General features: G+C 32.5%; 1 protein-coding gene across 1 annotated transcript in view; it reads left to right on the plus strand.

Moving 5' to 3' along the window:
• Positions 1-18,328, plus strand: part of MINDY2 (MINDY lysine 48 deubiquitinase 2) — a 120,112-nt gene that overhangs the window by 59,279 nt on the left and 42,505 nt on the right. The window contains exons 4-5 of the mRNA XM_051980731.1: positions 5,972-6,130; positions 18,163-18,265. Of these exons, the coding sequence (XP_051836691.1) occupies positions 5,972-6,130; positions 18,163-18,265 (262 nt within the window). The remainder of the gene's footprint in view (positions 1-5,971; positions 6,131-18,162; positions 18,266-18,328) is intronic.

Here is an 18,328-nt window from a genome sequence, read left to right on the forward strand (position 1 = left end):
CAATGGAATAGGTTAGGTTCAAAAGACAAAATAGCCAATAACTTTAATAATCTAGTGTTTGACAAACCCAAAGATCCCAGTTTTGGGGATAAGAATGCATTATTTGACAAAAATTGCGGGGAAAATTGGAAATTAGTATGGCAGAAACTAGGCATTGACCCAACTTAACACTGTACACCAAGAAAAGGTCAAAATGGGTTCATGACTTAGGCATAAAGAATGAGATTATAAATAAATTGGAAGAGCATAGGATAGTTTACCTCTCAGACTTGTGGAAGAGGGAGGAATTTATGACCAAAGAAGAACTAGAGATCATTATTGACCACAAAATAGAAAATTTTAATATCAAATTGAAAAGTTTTTGTACAAACAAAACTAATGGAGACAAGATTAGAAGGGAAACAATTAACTAGGAAAACATTTTTACAGTCAAAGGTTCTGATAAAGGCCTCATTTCCAAAATATATAGAGAACTGACTCTAATCTATAAGAAATCAAGCCATTCTCCAATTGATAAATGGTCAAAGGATATGAACAGACAATTCTGAGATGAAGAAATTAAAACTATTTATAGCCATATGAAAATATGCTCCAAATCATTATTAATCAGAGAAATGCAAATTAAGACAACTCTGAGATACCACTACATACCTGTCAGATTGGGCTAGAATGTCAGGGGAAAATAATGCAGAATGTTGGAGGGGATGTGGGAAAACAGGGACACTGATACATTGTTGGTGGAATTGTGAACACATCCAACCATTCTGGAGAGCAATTTGGAACTATGCTCAAAAAGTTATCAAACTGTGCATACCCTTTGATCCAGCAGTGTTTCTACTGGGCTTGTACCCCAAAGAGATACTAAAGAAGGGAAAGGGGCCTGTATGTGCTAAAATGTTTGTGGCAGCCTTGTTTGTAGTGGCTAGAAGCTGGAAAATGAATGGATGCCCATCAATTGGAGAATGGTTGAGTAAATTGTGGTATCTGAACATTATGGAATATTATTGTTCTGTAAGAAATGACCAGCAGGATGAATACAGAGAGGACTGGCAAGACTTACATGAACTGATGCTAAGTGAAATGAGCAGAACCAGGAGATCATTATATACCTCAACAACGATACTATATGAGGATGTATTCTGATAGAAGTGGATCTCTTCGATAAAGAGAGCTAATTCAGTTTCAATTGATCAAGGATGGACAGAAGCAGCTACACCCAAAAAAAGCACACTGGGAAATGAATATAAACTGCTTGCATTTTTGTTTTTCTTCCCGGGTTATTTATACCTTCTGAATTCAATTCTCCCTGTGCAACAAGAGAACTGTTCAATTCTTCACACATATATTGTATCTAGGATATACTGTAACCTATTTAATATGTAAAGGACTGCTTGCCATCTGGGGGAGGGGGTGGAGAGAGGGAGGGGAAAAATCGGAACAGAAGTGAGTACAAGGGATAATATTATAAAAAATTACCCTGGTAAGAGTTCTGTCAATAAAAAGTTGTTTTAAAAAAAATAAATAAAAGGTTTTGCAATTGTCAATGCTGAAAAATTACCCATGCATATATCTTGTAAATAAGAAAGCTATAATAAAAAAAATTTAAATATCAAATATTTACAATGCTATTGTAAAAATTGTTTTCATGATTTTGTTCACTTATTTAATCTCAGTTTACTACATGTCTTCCTGGGTTTCTTTGCCAAACAGTCCTTTCCATCATTCTTATGGCACAATAATATACTATTATATACTAGAATTTGTTTATTTAATCATTTGTAATCTCTTTATCATTTGTAAACTCTCTTAGTTTCTACTTTTTTTTGCTAGAAAAAAAGAACTGTTAAAAGCATTCTTTTCTTTTTTTTTTCTTTGCTCTCTTGTGAAATAAGCCTAGTAGTAGTAGTATTGCTACACACTATCAAAAAGTATGTAAAATCTAGTTAATTTTTAGACATACTTCCAAGTTGTTTTCTAGAATATTTGGGTCAATTCAAAGTTCCATCAAAGACTGTGTTTATGTGATTGTTTTCTCAATATCTTTTTTGATCCTGACTCTTTTTGTCATATGCCATCCATGTTGCTTGAGAACATTTGTAAACAGCACAGTCAAGGACAGATCCTTTCAATGTTCATCTCCCTCCAAGTATATGTTAATCCATTAATATCTACTTTTTGGACAGTCTTGTAACCAATTCTAAATCCCCTTAATCTGTGTTGTTATCTGTCTCTGTATGTCTTATCTCTAAGGATAATATCAGAGACTTTGTCAGCAACTTTGCTCTAATCTAGATATAATTAGCATTTCATTGATATAACAACTGAGTAATTATCCAAAAAAAGGAAATTAGGTTTGCATGACATGATTTATTCCCTATAATAAGGCCTTGTTGACTTACTAAATAGCATTTCCCTTTTTAAATCTTTACAAACATCCTGTAGTTGACAATAAACATGAACATGGCATTTTAATGTTTATAAAATATATTCATTGTTATAGAATATTATTGTTCTATAAGAAACAATCAGCAGGATAATTTCAGAAAGGCCTGGAGAGACTTACATGAACTGATACTAAGTGAAGTGAAAGACTATTGTACACAGCAACAAGATTATTATACAATGATCAATTTTGATGTACATGACTTTTCAACAGCAAGTTGATTCAGGCCAGTTCCATGGCCTTTTGATGAAGAGAGCCATCTGCACCCAGAGAGAATATTGTGGGGACTACATGGGGATCACAACATATAGCATTTTCATTTTTTTGTTGTTGTTTGCTTGCATTTTGTTTTTTTTTTTCCATTATTTTTCCTTTTTGATCTGATTTTTCTTGTGCAGCATGATAAATGTGGGGATATATATATATATATATGTGTGTGTGTGTGTGTGTGTGTGTGTATATATATATATATAAAAGAATTGTACATGTTTGATATATATTGGGTCTCTATGCTGTCTAGGGGAGCAGGGAGGGGAAGAGAGGGAGAAAAAATCATTTGGAACACAAGGTTTTGTAAGGGTTAATGTTGAAAACTACCTATACATGTGTTTTGAAAAATAAAAAGCTTTATTAAAAATATGTTCATTTAATATGAAATACATTCTAGAATTTTGCCAAGAATAGAGGTCATTTTTTTTGGCCTAGAGTTTTCAGTGTCTATTTTCTTTTTTTTGGAAATTGAGATAATTATCATTTCCCAGTCCTGTAGTACCTCACTCATTCTATGTGGTCTTTCAAAGATCCCTATTTTTTAAAAAATTTTCTGGCTTTAAATCAAATCTTCTGGTTTCTTAACATTGTATTTAGTTACGATGCCTAAACAGTGTACCAAAGAATGATTTCTTTGTTAAATTGACAGAAACACAAATTTGTTGACTGCACAATAGCAAATTAGAGCAGCTCTAAGCTGGCAGGTAATACACAAAAGCCAATGTTATAATGTTAATTAACACAAGTTTCTCCCTGTATATTCATCTAAAATGTATTGATACTATTAAAAAGATTCTCAGTAATCTTGGAATGAACCCAAGTTGATTGAAGAAAATAGGAATATAGTTTACAATAATTTGCTCAAATTCAAGAAATGAGTACCTCTTGGGATAAAATTACAAAGATAACAATTGAAATGTGATTGGCAAGGTATGAGTATAACTCATTTTTTTATTATTCAGGAGAATGAGGAAAAGTACAAGTATATATATTCAGGATGTTTGATGCTTGACAACATGTAGCTTATGTATTGGAGAAGGTAAATTAGGTCAGTACTATAGATAATTAAAAACATTTACCAATGTACCTTCCAAATATTTCATTTTTATTGAGTTCAATACTTGTTGAATACTACTGTTAGAAGCAGAGTCAATTGTGTCATATAGTGATTTCAAATTTATTAGCAACATTGTAAAAGTGATCAAAATGTTAATAAGAAAACATTGATTAGACCTGTACTTTTTTTTAAACTAATTTGTTATTTATTGCTTTTTTCCTTTTAAAGCAAGTAGTATATTTACCAATATACATCAATGGGATTATAACACAAAAATTGAGAAGTATTTTTAGCTCTGTAAGTTTCTTGTTAGTCCTTTATTGGAATTTAGTTATCTACATTTATAAGGAGGATTGACAAATTGGGGAGAAACATGCATAGAATAATATAGATTAGGGGAGTATAGAAAAAAATTACATGTCAGATTTATGAATAGGGGAAGAATTCATAACTAAACCAAAGGTAGGAAGGTCTGTGGGAGATAAGATGGATAACTTTGTTTACATGAAATTTATAAAAACCATGCAGCAAAAATTAAAAAAAGAAAAAAATTTGAAAGGAGGGAGGGAATTTTGCTCTGATAAAAGCTCTCATTTCTCAACTATATAAAAAAATTGAGCCAGTATAAGAATTTTTAAGAATAAAAACAAGTTGCTTCCTTGTTAATATAGTGTTAGCTTGTTATTAATTCAAAAATTGACACTTTGTCACAGACATGAATAGGCAGTTTTAGTAGAAAGGAATGAAAGATATCAACAGTCATATGGAAAAATATTCTAAATCACTAATATTTAGAGAAATCCAGGTAACATCTCACACCCATCAGAATGGCTAATAGGACAGAAAAGTAAAATGACAAGTACCATAGAAGATTTGTGAAAATAGATACATTAGTACACTATTGATGAAGCTGTGAAATAGTCTAGCATTCTGGAAAATAATTTAGAACTGTGAACAAAGGGCTATAAACATGTGTATAACCATTTGACTCAGCAATACCACTTCTAGATCTGGATCGCAAAGGAAAAAGAATTCTTTGTATAAAAACATATATAAATGTTTTTATAGCAGTTCTTTTGGTGGTGGCAAATAATTGAAACTGAGGGAATTCTCATCAATTGGAGAATAGTCAAATCAGTTATGATATATGAATGTGATGGAATATTTTTGTGCTTTAAAAAAAATAAGGGAATGATTTCAGAAAGATTTATATATATATATATATTTTTATCGCTGGCTCAAAACTCTAAATAAAGGTTTCTTAACTTTTTTTGAGGCAGTCATATGAAACCTATGGACTCCTCAGCATAATGATTTTTTTTTTTTTTTTACTTACATTCATAATTACAGGACCAGGGTAATTCTGAGGCTACTTTTATGGGCTGCAAATCTCATTCCTTAATGTGATACTTAGCAACTAGGATGCGGACTGGGACTATAAATGCTAAGATCCCTGCTAACTTCTAAGAGCTGGTACACACCCCAGTCTTTGAAGCCTTTCAAACTTTAAATCCTTTCTTTACTTTGGGGTTTTCTAGGAGAAAGGAGAGACTGGAAAAGCAAGATGAGAATGAAAGGCTAAAAAGAGACTTATCTGCTTAGAGCACTTTTGTTAAGTGCTCTGAGGGTTCACAAAATGCTTTTAATTGAAGAATTTAAAACACTAAAAGAAGAGCATGCTCATTCTCCCTCTTCCATCTCAAATGTTTGTTCTCCTGCCTTAGATTCTACTTGGCAACTGCAGGACTATGGAGCTGCTGCTCCAAAGTTCAGAATAGCAGGTTTTGCTGTTTAGAGCTTGTGTATACTTCACTGTTTTTTGTCTTCTTACCTTTATTGGGAGTCAGGTTAGTCAATAAAATATTTTAGTTTGGGATTATTCAGTGTCTGGGAAGAGAACTCCAAATTCTTTTCCTTCTCTAATGCAAATGTCAACAAAATAACCATTTCTATGCCTCAAATTTTAATAATAAGAATTTAAAGATTTTTTAGGATAATCCAATTATTAAAAAAAAAAGGCAACTTTTTGAAAGATCTCAGAGCAAGGTATTTGAACATATATTGGAAATGTTGGTTAAGTTGCTTAAATAAGTGCTTAAATCAGCCAAGTATTTAATTTGCAAGTATGCTGTATAGATATTTTGAAAACTTTAAGCAACTGTTAAGTTTTTGATTTAATGTAGCTTTTCTTTTATTTTCAGAATATGAGTGATGCTATGGCAATTCTGCACAAACTACAGACAGGTCTGGATGTAAATGTGAAATTTACTGGTGTCCGAACATTTGAATATACTCCTGAGTGCATTGTGTTTGATCTTCTTGATATTCCATTGTACCATGGATGGTTAGTGGACCCTCAGGTAAGCAGAACAATCTAAAATGCAATCAGAAGTTTGATAATGGCAGAAATCATACCTAGCTAAACAGGATTAGAGAAGACTACATGGAGGAGTTTTCCATCTTGGAGAAATGGTGATAGAGAGGATATGTTTATTCCAAGATGGGAGAGAGTAAGAGCAGTTCATTTTGGTAGTAACATTGAATATTTGAGAAGGCTTTGAATGGCAGATTAAGGAACTTATATTATACTTTTATTAAGATGTAGGGATGGGAGGGGATGTGGAGCTAAGAATTATGTGTGCAATAAATTAACAAATGTTTATGGTCAGTTGTGAGGGTTATGGTCTCTGATGACCCATTGAAGCTTTGAAACTCTGATTCTCTGAAAAATATATTGGAAGGGGAAAAAAATCCGATATAGGAAAACCAGTTAGGGTACAATTAAAATAGTTCTGGTAAGAGGTGAGGGGTCCTTCAATTTGAGGACTACATTTTAGAGTTGTATGGTACAGTATATAAATGTTGTCAGATTTGCCTTGGGTTATATAGACATTTCTATATAGTCTTTAATACTACCAATACAACATTTTCACATGAGGAAGGGAAAGAAATAGAATTCGTATACTCTGTTATTTATAACTCCTTGTGTAACCTAGTGAAAAGAAACCATATTCACTTACATGTTTTGAACATTATAGTTGTTAAAATTTTGTTTGGAAGCTAAATATGAAATTTGAACTGATATTTCAGTTTAGAGACTTTACTGATATAATAAAGTATGTTATAGTTGCCAAATATAGCAAATGACTTCTATATTATAGTAATTTTGCTATACTGGATTGCTGAATTATGAAGGCAGAAACATAATTTAGTTAGAAATAAGAGTAATATAAAGCTAAACTTAATGTTAAATTTTCATATTTTCTAGATACTTGGGATATGTTTAAAAGTTTCCATTAGGCCTTTATTAATCAGAATCGATCTATGTTCTCAGCTGATAACTTCAATTCTTCCTTTACTAAGGAACTCTAGTTCATTCAGCTTGAATTTTCTCAACCCAGAGTTTTGTTCTTCAAGAATCAGAGATTCCCTGTTTTTTCCCCTTTTTTCAAGTTGCTTCCTTATTAATATGGTATTAACTTGTTATTTAATTCAAATATTGAGTTTAACCCATTTTCTATAGTTGTCTCCTCTTACCAATATAGTTATCTTTTTTAGTTTTTTTTAAAAATTAAGTTTTAAAATTAAGTATTACTAATACTGATATATAAAAATATAAAATTATAATTATATGAATAAAATATTATAAATATATAAAAATAGAAAAATTGTTAAGCTTATTTTTATATCTACCTTGGGAGGCAGCTAATTGGTGTAGTGGGTAGAGCCCTGAAGTCAGGAGGATCTGAGTTCAAATCTGGCCTCAGACACAACATTTCCTGGCCTTGTGACCCTGGGCAAGTCACTTAACCCCAATTGCCTCAGGGGGAGGAAATCTACATTGGTTGTCATTGGGCTATTACAATGATTATTGTGCCATATTATATTGTACACAAAATGTACACAAAATATTGTACACAACTCCTGAAATTTTAAATCCTGGCAATTAGAGCAGGCAAAACAAAGCTCACTTAACTATTGCCAATGAGAATTGGTGTGATTGCAACTACAGTACATATATTATACCAACAAAATCTGTAATAATATAGACTCCCATGTTAACATTTTGATAAACCTTGTTTTTGCAATAATTGTGCCAATATACTTTTCAATAATATTACTTAAACATGTACAGTGCCTGGCCATTTATTTTCAGATGGAAATTTATATTAAAACCAAAAAAATGTTTCTAATTTTTTATTTCTATAAAAGATGACTTGTACTAATTAATAGGTGAAAACCATTCCACAAATCTTTTAGTTATAATAACTGCTTATAGCAGTAAACTCAGTTTTGTAAAAATTGATATTAAATGGAATCTGAAACCTTTGTGCCAAAACAGTCTTACTTGAGTTAAATAGGATTTTGCAGGAATATTAAGAAGTCTTTTTAGTAAGAGATGATAAATGTGAAAATCTTGGTTATTGAATAAAATTTTTATCTTTCCTCAAAAAAAAATTAAAGTTTCCATATGCTTTGCAGATTTCATTCCTTGCCAGCTTGAAAAATCTATTCCTACCTCTTCAGTCTTTTTGTAACATGAAATGCTTCAAGAATCTTCAGTTCCTTCCTCTTTACTGACTTTATCTTCACATGGCCTCCATCTCAAAAAAAAAAAAATCTATTTAATCATTCTGTCTCTTTTCCCTGCCTAACTTCTCCAACCAGCAATCTCTCTTCTTTAGTTTCATTTCCTCACCATACTTTGTTGCTTTAAATCTGTCTACTTCTATTTCTACCATTCTCATTAAAATATAATGGGAAGTAATAGAAACCAGAGAGCATCTAGAACAGAGGTATGGTGAATGTCCAATCCATGGGCCGTATAAGACCTGTGAAATTATTTGGTCTGAACCTGTCGAGGCAACTGCAAGTGCTGATGAGTTGAAAGCTAGGTATAACAACCTCCCACTGTTTGAATTTTTAACTTGACAATTTTTAATAGTTCACAAATGATATTATAAAATCCAAAATGGCCCTTGGCAGAAAAAAAGGTTCCTCACCCCTGATCTAGAGGAAGGCATCCAGCATGATGAAGGATTTCAAATCTATGGCATATTAAAATTAGTTTTTTAAAAAACTGGAAAGAGTTTTTCTGAAGAAAAGAAGCAAAAAATCATAGCCATCTTCAAGTATTTGCTTGGCTGTCACATGGAAAAAGGATTAAAATGATTTTCTGTACCATTTGGCACTGTCTGTTACTCTTTCTCCTAAATGTTTTGTCGTCTCTAGATTTTCAAAACATTGCTCTTGCTCTTGCCTAGGTGCATAACACCATACATTTCTACTGGTGGTCTGCCATGCCTGGAATATTCTCCCTCTTCATCTCTTCTGAATATCTCTAGGTTCCTTCAAGACTCAGCCTAAATCCTTCCTTCTGCAACAAACATTTCTTCATCTACATTAATGCCAGCTTTCCCTCTTGCCTACCTAATTTTATTGCCTAGTTTTACTGTTTCATTTCTTTTTTTGGGGGGGGGGGTAAGGGGGAGGCAGTCAGGATTAAGTGTTACTTAAGTGCTACTAAGTGCTGATGCTGGATTTGAACTCAGGGCTAGTATTCTATCCACTGTACCACCCAGCTGCCCCTCACCATTTATTTTTTTCAGTCTCTTTTTTCTGATCTTCCTTCAGGTTATAACCACTTATCATGGACGATGTCCCTCAAGGGTCTATCCTGGAATTCCCCTTCTTCCTCTGTACTATCTTGCTCGATGATCCTCAGCTCCCATGAGTTCAATTATCATGTTTATACAGGTAGTTATTAAGTCTATATATGTAGCCCTAGTCTCTCTTCTAAACTAGATTTCCACATTTTGGACGTTTCAAACTAAGTATTCCACATGCATTTCAAATTTAAAATTTTGTAAACAAATCTCATTATCTTTCCCTCCAAATCTTCTACTATCGGCAACTTTCCCATTATTGTCTAGAACATCATTATTTTCTTAGCCACTCTTGCTCATAACCTCAGTGTCATCTTTGACACTTTAATCATATTCACGCCACATATCCAATGTATTGCTACATTTTATTATTTCTATCTTTACATCTTATATATATATATATTTTCTATTATACATTTAGCTCACTTCACTTCACTTTTTGCCTGGACTACTATTATTACAGCCTTTGCTTATGTTTCTTCGCCCTTGTTCATATGCATTTCAGACTCAGTAGGTCCAAAACAGAACTTAACTTTCTCCCATTTTCTCTACATTCTTTCCATCTTTCCTGTTCTCCCCATTACCCTGGCTTACAACTTCACTGTCATACTGAAATTTCACACATTCTTTGTCAATCCTTGTCATTTCTAAATTTATGCTTTTTTAATGTGTTCCTTCTCTCTATCTTCAAAACTAATACTTTCTTACAGACTCTTATCACCTCTTCCTGGACTATTGCACAGTCCCTCCTTTCTGTGTTCCATATTTCACTGAGCTGTCAAAGTCATTTCCCTAAAGGACAGATTTGACTCCTACTTAATAAGCTGCAGGGATTCCCTGTCTCTAGGATCAAATATAAAATGCTGTTTTTGACTTTTAAAGCTCATCCTAAACTGACTTCTTCCTACCTTTATGGGCTTCTTACACCTTACTGTCTGTCCTCCATGAACTTATGATATTGTCCTCCTTATTCTTCCTCACACACAAAACAGCCTTTCCACTTCTTTTATCTTTCACTGGTGGTCTGCCATGCCTAGAATGTTCTCCTTCTTCATCTCTGCCTCTGAATATCCCGAGGGTCCTTCAAAACTCAGCCTAAATCCTTCCTTCTGCAACAAACATTTCCTCATCTACTTTAATGTCACTGCTTTCCCTCTGGATTAACTACAGTTTTATACACACTTGTGCATATTAAAAAAGTGTGTGTGTGTGTGTGTGTGTGTGTGTGTGTGTGTGTGTGTGTGTGATCTTCCCGATTGATATGAGTTAATTCACTAAAATTCTGTGCTTCTCTGAATTCTTATCAATGAAGTCACTAGATCAAAAAGTAACAAGTTTTATCCACTCCCAGATACTGTGCTAAATGCTAAGTTTCTATGACTTTTTTTTTGGGTGTGTGTATGTATATATATATATATATATATATACGTATATATATATATATATATACGTATATATATATATATATATATATATATATATAAATTCAATAGAGAAAACATCAGTTTTTCAGTTATCTGCACTTTTCTCTTAGTATTTCTGCCATAGTCAAATGAGTTGTTATATGCCATATACCCTCCCTTCTAGAAAATAAGGTAGAGCAGAAAGGTCATTTCCCCATTCTTCAGATTATCAGCAAGAATGGATTGATCATTAGGAGGGAGGTAACAAATAGCACCAGAGGAGAATCTGTATGAAGGCAAAGAAGAAAATTAAGTTGATGGGGTACTGGTAAACCAGATCTATGTCAGGAGGTTGGAATGTGGATGAATGTGATGTAGAGAAGGAAGATGGATCAATGAATACTTAAAGCTGAATCATAATTTTGAGACTTTTCCTAAAGAGGAGGAAGCTTTTCCTCCAGTAATGATGATATAGATCTGCAGATACTATTAGATGAGAAAAAAAATGCTCAGAAAAAGAAATAATTAGCTGTGTCTAGTGACCACTTCCTAAGTCCTAATAATAATAAAGCTTATTATTTTCCAGAATATGTATAAAATACATGATTAAAGCCTCCCAATATTTATAAAACCATGTAGTGTGCTTTTTAGAGCCTCCATGCTGGTGTGCCAAAATATACTGTCCGGACTAGCTCTCTGGAGGATCTCAAGACCAACCCAATCCTTGGTCTTAGTGAAGGAGTGAAGAAGCAGGGGACCCATGAGGATGGTCAAAGATGGAGTCTGTTTATTTCAAGTTCTTTCAGGCCCCAAATACCTTAGTACTATTACATCACTACAGCACACTGAGCATGTGCTAACTATAAGCACCCTTCTGTGGATATGTAAATTGCTCTTACTGTAAGTATCCCTTACTTGTAGAACACAGGTGGTCACACTCCCCTTGACTTCCCAGGAAGGGTGAGACTCACCAAAGGGAGGTGGAGAGTCAACCAGACATTGTCAGCAGATTCCCTCTGATGATAGTAGCTTCCCTACTATCTGTGGCTTTCTACAAAAACAGAAGGGGAATTCACATGAGCTCAAATAAAATGGCCAAAAAGAATTCAGAAAGCCTTGCTAAAGATGGAAATCTTATGAAAGAAATTGAAGACTTTAAACACATATTATTAAAATCTCTGCTCTTGATTAACATCAAGGACTTTTAGACAAGAAAAGCATTTTATTTCTTGATTTAATTTTTGCTGAGGCAGTTGGAGTTAAATGACAGGTTCACACAGTTAGGATGTATTAAATATCTGAGGCTGGATTTAAACACAGGTCCTCCTGACTTCAGGGGTGGTGCTCTATATACTGTGCCATCTACAAAAAGCATTTTTGATAAATCAACAGATGGTAGGAAGATAATGTCTTTTTAAAAATATACATGCACATACATACACATATTATATATATATATTTTTTTTTCTTTAAGAAAAATGGTATCTAAGAACAGTCTTTGGATTTCTAGAGCAGAGCATAAAATATAGAAATAACAAGTTCATATATACATATATATGTTTATAAAGAAATAAGAGGGGAAGGGAACAGGATAAAGGGGAGCGATAGAAGAGTATGAGGATAGGATGGGATAGATTAATGACAGTGAGATAAAGAGGGAAGGAAAAGATGGGAGGAGAAGATAAAGGGGCAGCTAGATGGAGTAGTAGATAGAACACTGGACCTGGAAGCAGAAGATAAGATTAGAAGGGATCCTTGAAGAAGAGAGGTAGGTTAAATAATACCTAGGCTAGGTATAGGTGGAAATAAAGCAGAGGAATCAACACGGATAAGAAATAAGAGCTATACTTAAATATAATAACAATCAGGAGTAAAATTTATTAGGAAAAATATCAGAAGTAGCAATCATTGATCTCAGACAAAGCTAAAACTAAAATAGATATAATCAAAAGAGAAAAACAGAACAACCACACTATGTATCAGCCATATTAATCATCATTGTTTTAGGCTATTTAAAATAACTAGACGATATAAAAATCAGTAAAGAAACAATCAGTAAAACCCTTAGCCCCAGATTTCCATTCACAAAAGCACAAAATACAAAGAAAAAAAAAATATAAGGTGGCAAAATGATTCTCATTCACAATAGGAGAAAGAAGACAAAACCAAATAAGAAACTGAGATATTTGATATTCATCTCAACCAACGGGAGATATGGAATAATAAAAAATGGATACAGAATATAGTGTTTCATAAAACTTGAGTAAAAAATGGTCATATTTAGTGTCTTAGATGTATACATACAATTTACTTAAGAATCAAAAGTTTTTGCCTTTAACCTCTTTTGTTAATTTAATTTGCCTTTTAAATGAAAAATCAGGATCTATCCAAAGAAGCACTTGAATCTAGATATTCTAGAGTCTGAAACTGTAAAGGCAGAAATTTATTCTGCCTTTACAAACTCACTTCTTGATTATAGAATTCTAAAAGAAGTTTGTTCAGAATTTCTCATGAATAAACAAAATGATGGTTTGGGTAGTTTAAAAATTTTCCATGGGTTTGCACATTCATTTATTGATAATGCTGCTACAGAATAACACATTATTCTCCCAGTTGCATGGTCAGTTTTTCCCCGTGATGCTTAGGGTTCATCTTATCTGCAAATTAAACTTTTGAGATTATTTTTTGTGTATAATATTTTCAATGTTAAATTGCTTAAGAATATTATAATGATGATTATTTTATTTTTATAGAAATAGCAATAGACATAGCAATATGACCTCTGGGTCCAAAATATTAAAATAGGACTATCTTTCATTTTCTTAATTCTAGTTCTTAATTTTTCAAATTTCTTCTTCTTTTTTCTCCCTTTTTTTAATTGAAGCTTTTTATTTTCAAAACATATGCAAGGATAATTTTTCATTGACCCTTGCAAAACCTTGTGTTTAATTTTCCCCTCCTTCCCCTCATTCTCTCCCCTAAATGGCAAGTAATCCAATATATGTTAAATAGGTAAAAATATACGTTAATCCAATATAGGCATATATATTTATACAATTATCTTGCTGCACAAGAAAAATCAGATTAAAAAGGGAAAAAATGAGAAAGAAAATAAAATTCAAGCCAACAACAACAAAAGAAGTGAAAATGCTTTATGTTGTGATCCACACTCAGTTCCCACTGACCTCTCTTTGGAGTGTAGATGGCTCTCTTCGTCATAAGATCATTGGAACTGACCTTAATATCTCACTGTTGAGAAGAGCCACATTCATCAGAATTGATTATCATATAATCTTGCTGTTGCCATATATAATAAATTCCTGGTTCTGCTCATTTCACTTAGCATCAGTTCATCTAAGTCTCTCCAGGCCTCTCTGAAATGATTCTGCTGATCATTTCTTATAGAACAATATTCCATTATATTCATATACTATCCTTTAAACAATAAGGATGTCCTATCATAATAGCATTTGGAGCTATATGAGATGGTATTTGTGAGGTCATATTTGTATTGTTCTTTGAATAACTTAGAACTTAGAAATACTAGATTACATAGTAAAAGACCTCATTGTTTTACTTGAAGAGACATCAAGTAGAAAAATACAGTCTACTGACTAGCATGCACGTTAACATTAGTCATAGAATGTACAAATTGAATAGTTGTAGCTTCTCAGAGTAAATATAAACATTTCTGTTATGTAAGCTTTGTCTCACTGCTAAAATAAAGCAGATTATTTTGCCATTGGATTTGCCAGAATTCATTAATGATGTGAATAATGACAATATTGTGTGAGTATATGTGTGTGTGTACACATGTAGATGTGTGAATTACAGCTTGATATTGTCAATTCAGGGGAAAAAAGCTTTACATTTCTTATCTTACAATACAAAATTGTCCTTTCTGCTAATTCCTTTGTGAATTTGAAGGTTACAGGTACTTTGAAGTTTCTCTTGTCAGTGCTATGAGTGGTAAGCCAAATGATTTTTAAAATTGGTATTTTTTCACCATCTAAAAACTCTATCTTTCCTCTATCAAGCAAACTATATTTTTGTAAATGAAAAATTTTTTTAAAAGGAAAAAAATATAGTTAGCAAAATAGTCAACTATAATTATAGTCCCTTACTTTTGCGGTAATGGAAGGGGGAATAAATGTTCTTATCTTTTCTTCTGCTCCTTCTTCCTTCTCTTTCTTTTCCTCTTCCTTCTCGTCTTTACCTCTTCCCTTTTTTTATTCCAGTTTGAATTATTCAATATATTGTTTTCCTGATTCTATACTTTACTGCCACAGTTCATGTAAATCTTCTCTGTTATCTTTGCACTAATCATATTTATTATTTCTCATGGCACAATCACTTTCCATTCCAAAACAAATGCCATAGTTTGTAAGGCCATATCTCTGCAGTATTTGCTTAGTATCAAGATCTGTTTTGTCAAAGGGGATGGGTATTTGATTCATTCATTTAGAATAATTTCAAATTGTTTTCCAGAATCTTTGAACCAAATCATTGCTCTATTAGCAGTATGTTATTATTCTTGTCCTTCTTCAGTCTTTCCAATATTGATTCTTCTCCGTCTTTTATCACATTGTCAGTTTGATATCCATGAGGTAAAGTCCGATATTAATTTCTCTTATGAATGATTTGAATTCATATGATTATTAATAGCTTGAAGTTCTTTTAAGATCTGTTTTTTTTTTCTTTTGGCCAATTATTCAGTGAGGGACTTACCTCAATCAAATATTTATTAAAGTTATATTATTTGGTGCAAAGAATGTTGGGGCTTCTATATATTCTGTAAAGCTTTTAGGCTTTTATTCCTTAATCTTAAACCATATTATATCACACACACACACACACACACGGGTATTATTTATACACATATATATATTTATTATCTTCTCCTGTTGACAGATTTGCATTGAAATGGCTAAGTATTAATTTATATGCTGACTTCACCTAAAAGAGTTTATCAAGTCTTTGTAGAATTTCTCCACTTTATCTTCTATAACATGATAACATAACAACCAATTATCTTCAGAGTGGTTTTTTTTTTTTTGGGGGGGGGGGTTATTTTCTTCTTGATCCCTGAGGGTCAGGATAACAGTGTTCCATGAAATTGTGTTTCTGGTTATTTTTGGGTAAATAATGAATTAATTTTTTTTACATATCTCTCCTAAGAAAACTTGTTAGCTACCTTTCATCTAGCTAAGCCTTCCTTAAATTTTCCTTATAACAAGAGTGTCTGTATTGGTATAATTCATTTCTCTAAAAGTCTATTGGCTCTAGTTGTTGTCCAAGTATCTTAGAGTCTGTCTTCATGCCTTTCTGTTGACTCTTTCTCATTCCTCACTTCTACTGCTTAAAATCTCATTTCCTTCAAAACTCATTCCCCATAGTTATTCTTCTCCTTACTATCCCCCTGCAAATTACCTTATATTTATTTTGTATATATACTTATGTTGACTCTTCCCTCTTTGAACTCCTTGAGTTCAAGGTTTGTTTCATTTTTATTTTTGTATCTTATAGTGTCTGGCACATAGCAGATGTTCAGTAAATATGTATTGATTGGTATAGTACTAACAGTTAATAATCTTTAGTAATCTATGATTCCTAGTATTCTCTGAGGCTTCTTTTATCAGTCTGCCACCACCAATACAAAAAGACAAGGGGACCACATAGATGTGATAGACATTTTGTGTTTTTCTTTGTTTCATGGATTTCCAGGATCCTAGAGTTTGTCTTTTAGTAAATAAGCAATTTTTAAGCACCTACTGTGTTCCAGGAAGTGTGCTAAATGCTAGAAATACAAATATGAAAAAAGAAAGATAGTTCTTGCTCTTGTGGAGCTTACCATCCAATAGGGCAAGATAACACACAAAAAGAAGTTGAAAGGATATCAGAGAAGAAAAGATATTTGGCCTTCTGAACAAGATGGAGAAGTCCACAGGAATGCAGTGGTTAGGAAATGAAGAGGTAGCTGTCCTGGGCAACCTGCTTTAATGAAGATTCTGGAAGGGTCTCTTCACATTCCAGTCAGAGCAAAGGTTACTGATGAGATATGAGTTCCAAGGAAACCTGATAATGAATGAACACTAGTACTAACCGTGGACAACTGGTGATAAAATATATTTCCCCTTCTCCTAAAAGAGATACATGGTTATTTTGTCAATCAGATTTCCTTAACAATTTTTGTTGTTGCAAATAAAGATTAAATTCCTGGAAAATTGGAAGGGGAGAATATATTTGGAGTTTAGTGTTATATTTAAGAAGTAACCAACTTAAAAAATTTTAAAAACAGTGTGCTTATTTACTTCAATTTGACAAATAACTAAGTACCTATTTATGTTCTAGGTATTGGTGATAATAGTAACCAAATAGCCCTTACCCTCAAGCTTGCTTATAGCAATTCAAGATTACATGATTAAATAAATACAAAATAATTTGATGAGTGAGAGACCACTGTGAACTATGAGATTCCGAAAGATTTAGAAAAAAATTTAGTATCTCAGCTGAGCTTTGAAAAGAAATTTAAGAATTCAAAGAAGCAGAAGTAAGGAGGGAGATTATCCAAAGCATTGAGGAACAATTTGCACAGAAGCATATAGAAACACAATAGAGAATGTCAAGTTTGGACCACACTTAGTAGTCTAGTTTGGCTAACCTTTAAAGAGTATTAAGTGTCAAATTGAAAACAAAATATTTCCTAAAGTTTGGGGTTTTTTTGATTGTTCAAATAGTATTTTTTTCCTCTAGTTACATGTCAAGAAAAATTTTAGCATTCATTTTTATAAGATTTTGAGTTTTAGATTTTTCTCCCTCTTCTGAAGATGGTAGGCAATTTGATTTTTACTCATTTTTTTTATTTTTTATTAGAAAAACTAGAGTTAGCCTAAAAATTAATATTATCTTTAGGCAAACTTTTCCTTGAATATAAATTTTCACTGTTATGGTAAATTAAATAAGAATTATGTTGAAATTTTATGCTAGCCTCTAAATAAGGCTTCTAAAATATTACTTTTTATTTCATTCAATATTTCATTCATTAACACACATTAAGTCTTAGCAAATTGACATATTTTTGAAAATCTTGTATAACCTAGACATTTTACATAAATATAATTGAAGAATACATTTATAGTGAGTGAGAAAGGAAATGGCAAAAGGTACTTGATGCTGACTTTAGTGTTTTGGTTGTCCCCAGTAAAACTTTATTATTGTTGATACAAAATTAACTTGAGTTTTTATATAGTCTGACAGTGTTAGAGAGAATGGCTTTCCTTCTAATTTCTTACAAGATAAGTGAGTTAGTTATTTGTCTTCCAGATTACTGACATTGTGAAAGCAGTTGGTAATTGCAGCTACAACCAATTGGTGGAGAAGATTATTTCCTGTAAGCAGTCAGACAACAGTGAGCTGGTTAGTGAAGGTGGGTGAGTGCTATTACTCTTATTTTTAAAACATAATTTGCCATGCCATCTAGTCTTTTATA

The sequence above is a fragment of the Antechinus flavipes genome, chromosome 2 (assembly GCF_016432865.1).
Source record: "Antechinus flavipes isolate AdamAnt ecotype Samford, QLD, Australia chromosome 2, AdamAnt_v2, whole genome shotgun sequence".
Classification (NCBI taxonomy): domain Eukaryota; kingdom Metazoa; phylum Chordata; class Mammalia; order Dasyuromorphia; family Dasyuridae; genus Antechinus; species Antechinus flavipes.